Source organism: Myotis davidii, unplaced genomic scaffold, assembly GCF_000327345.1.
Source record: "Myotis davidii unplaced genomic scaffold, ASM32734v1 scaffold332, whole genome shotgun sequence".
Taxonomy (NCBI): Eukaryota; Metazoa; Chordata; class Mammalia; order Chiroptera; family Vespertilionidae; genus Myotis; species Myotis davidii.
In genome coordinates this window covers 7,399,848-7,403,525 of record NW_006285779.1, presented here as the reverse complement: position 1 = coordinate 7,403,525, position 3,678 = coordinate 7,399,848, and the positions used below count along the sequence as shown (strand labels likewise).

Genomic DNA, 3,678 nt, shown 5'->3' with positions numbered 1-3,678 from the left:
GTCCACGGCATAGCCAATGACCGACAGGAGGAAATCCATCTTCTTGCCCCAGGTCTCCCGTTCCTCTTGGTGAACCTCACCCACTAGGGCGGTGGTGGCAGCTGGAATGGAGTGCGGAGTGTCATCTCCTGCACTGAGGCTCAGCACCACTGAGTACCCGTTAGAGGCCTGGCCGGACTCCTTCTTATCCCCAGGGGTGGGGACACCCTTCTGTAGAATTCCATTTTCTTGACACTCTTCTCCATCCTTGCACAGTGATGGCTGCTTCAGAGAATTTAAAGATGTGATCTCCATCCTGTTGGCTAATGGGTGATGCTGATGCCCATTTGCCAAGAACCTGAACTGAATTCTTGGTGCGCGATCTATGTCAATGGGATTGAGAGCTCTGCTGGAAAGGCACACAGAGAAAGGAGAATAGAATTAAGCATTTTACTTGGCTTTGGTATTAACTCATCATACATCTTAAACTACACTGGTTAATGGGATTGCAAGTGCATCTGTTAAATGTGAGACATCCTATTGGCTACGAGAGTCAATAAAATCAACTACTCTCTTCAACCTATACGAGATATCAAACCACAATGAAGTACCCAGGTTGCAGGTTTGGTTCCCAGTCAGCATGCATGTGGAGGCAGATGTTCGATGTTTCTCTCTGTCCCTTTCCCTTCTTCACTCTCTAATATCAATAAAAAAACATATTTTTTTTAAAAAAAACAAACAAACAAAACCCCCCCCAGAAAATCACCCAGGTCCGTCCCAGGCTCTATTTAAGAACAGAGTATTGCCTTTACTTGGGACTGGAATCTCATGCTGGAGTTTACCAGTAACGCAGAAGAATGTAAGAAGAGGGCTCGCTTCACCAAAGCTCCCCGGAGTACTCACTTGGTCCTGGATGTTGTGCTGGGAAAAGAATAACAAATAAAGAGGCAGTTTTGGCCTGCAAGCAGAAAAGGACAGTCCTTTCATTTCAGCTGGACACTCAAAGGATATTTTATGGGAACTACAGGTGTTTACGTGAAGAGGAAAATAGTAAAGGACGGAGGTGAAAAGGCCGACCTTTATGAGGCTCCCGCAGCTCCTGAGCTTTGGACTTTTTCACTCTCCCTGTCGCTCGGCTCTTAAAAGCCTTTGGGCAGCTTCTAGCTGGCGTCTGGCTGTGTCCGGTCCATCTGTGCTTCTCCTTTCTATGTTCCCTAAGGTCCTACCAGGCCTTACACAGCACTGCTGCTCACCATTCATTCTTCTTGCCACTCCCAGCAACTCCTGTGGGAGTTGTTATTCTGCAAGATGAGCAGCAGGTACGCCTCTGATTCACCCCAGAAGATCCAGAGAAAGTAGGTTGGCAGCTACAGATGCCGGTATGGCTGGTACCTCTGTCCCCACACACCGTGGTGGAGAGGGCTGGGCCAGGCCCCCTGAGCCTTCACATCACTGTCGTGTGTCGGGGTGTAGGAAAGCCAGCTCAGCTCGCTCTCCTCTGGATTGAGGTCTGAGACGTCAAACATGGGGTAGAAATTCGAGCCCTTTTGGACTTTAAACCTATAACCTGTTATAAAATAGTAAGCAACCAAAACCTTCCAGCTAATTTCATTTCTTCTGGGCCTGAACCTTTCCAACTCTGGAAATAGTGTGGGAGTTGAAACATGTTTCTGCTTAGCTCAGACCTTTCTAGGAAAATACATCTAGGGATGACTGCCACCCCTATTCAAACTGCAAAGATTTATCCTAATTTTGCAAATCCAACCATTGGAGGATGGCTAGGAATTGGTAGCTAATAAAAATGGCAGGGTATGTGGCCTACATATTTGGGACTTTTAGTGAACATAACTATCACACATGGGAATGTAAAGACAAAGCATAATGAGTGAAAAATTAGAACACAATGTAGTAGATTCACACTGATGACTATATACACAAATATCATGGCAAGAATTAGACATGAACACCAGAGACACAAGTAATTGGAGTTTTAAGTTTGTTGAGTTCTTTTTTTCTGTACAGTAGAAAATAAAAATTCTAAAGGGATTGATTGTTGCCAAAAATGTTATAGCAACAAAAAGAAAACCAGTTCTATGGAAGTAGAGGGTGTATGTACGTAAGGGGTGGGGTAGGTGTACTGGTTTCTACCTTATCTGGCTCTTTGGTCCCCACCCCTGACCTTATCCTGGGCTCAAGGACACAAATACCACTCATAGGAGAATACAAATTTCTGACAAAGAGTGATCTAAATAAAACCCCCATTCTTATCATGTTCACACTGCTCTCCAGCCTCTTCCTGTTCCCTGGGACCTTAACTAAACTGATGAACTTTTGAAATCACTACACATTCTCTCATCCACCATAAATAACTATGAGGCTAAAAAAGCTCTCTCTCTCTCTCTCTCTCTCTCTCTCTCTCTCTCTCTCTCTTTTAGAGGGAGCAAAAGAGTGAAATGTCAATATATTTAAGTGTACAGCTAAATTCAACCGGAACTTGGGAATCTCTGGCTGCGTTGCTTGAAGAAGGCCTCTGTACTCCCCTCCATTCTATATCAACAACATGCTTTCCACATTAAACACTGAAGAATTGGAAGATCAGATGGCAGAAGTAAGGAGCTTTACAACATGCAACCAGATAGTACCCCATGACGGAACCCGCCCATGATTGAGGCCCTCCTAGCCTGATTTTTCTTTCTCCACCTTCAAAACTTTACTCAAAATATACTTCTTCTTATCTTTAGAACTGCAACAGTCCTCTCATTTAAAATAAACTTTAAAGAGTATCACCCAACCTTTCTCCAGCATGTCCACCCTGGTCAATGGGAGTGAAACTTCATCCCTTTCTGAGAATACATTGGTAGGGGAAAAACATTTACTGGTAGCCATACTAGTGACTCATCCCTTTCTTGCTGTAGGAGTCAAATGATTTGTTCTAGATTTCATGGGCTTTCTCTTTTGGAGCACTCTGCAGGGAAGTTGAAAATGTATGTGTTGGTGGACTTTTTGAGGGCCATGTGTCTTCAGGGTCTTCAGGGCCTTGGCCCCCAAGGCATTTATCTGATCTTTTTTCTCTCTCTTTTTATAAAATGTGTTTTTATTGATTTCAGAGAGGAAAGGTGAGGGCGAGAGATAGAAACATCAATGATGAGAGAGAATCACTGATTGGCTGCCTCCTGCACACCCCACACTGGGGATCGAGCCCAGAACCTGAGCATGTGCCCTGACCCCTAATCGAATCGTGGCCTCCTGGTTCGTAAGTTGATACTCAACCACTGAATCATGCTCCCCACTGGGGATGTGCCCGCAACCCAGGTACATGCCCTTGACCGGAATCGAACCCGGGACCTTTCAGTCCGCAGGCCGATGCTCTATCCGCTGAGCCAAACCGGTTTCGGCTGATCTTGATTTCTTGGCAACTGTCATGAGCAGCTCCTAAAAGAATACACACTACTCTCTGTTTTTGTTCTGAGCATTACATTGTTTCCTGAAATATCCCCAGCAGTTAAAATAACGATCAACAGGCTGAAATGGCCCAAGTCATAAGAAAACATGTTGAGAGCGTCCCTCAGCCGACTCAGAGGTTGGTCTTCCCAGAGGCTGGTCTCTTCATCCAGCTCTGCTTTCTCAGGTTCTCCTATTGTGCTCCCACTCCTGACCATAGGAACTCGGGTACAAACACATATGTTACAACTACTTGAA

At 45.1% G+C, this 3,678-nt stretch overlaps 1 protein-coding gene across 1 annotated transcript in view; it reads right to left on the bottom strand.

The window, feature by feature from the left end:
* Positions 1-1,505, bottom strand: part of LOC102768697 (sodium-dependent serotonin transporter) — a 16,725-nt gene extending 15,220 nt beyond the window's left edge. Inside the window, exons 1-2 of the mRNA XM_006756678.2 lie at positions 1,372-1,505; positions 81-388 (exon numbers count right to left, since the gene is read on the bottom strand). Of these exons, the coding sequence (XP_006756741.2) occupies positions 81-388; positions 1,372-1,505 (442 nt within the window). The remainder of the gene's footprint in view (positions 1-80; positions 389-1,371) is intronic.
* Between the last annotated feature and the right edge of the window lie 2,173 nt (positions 1,506-3,678).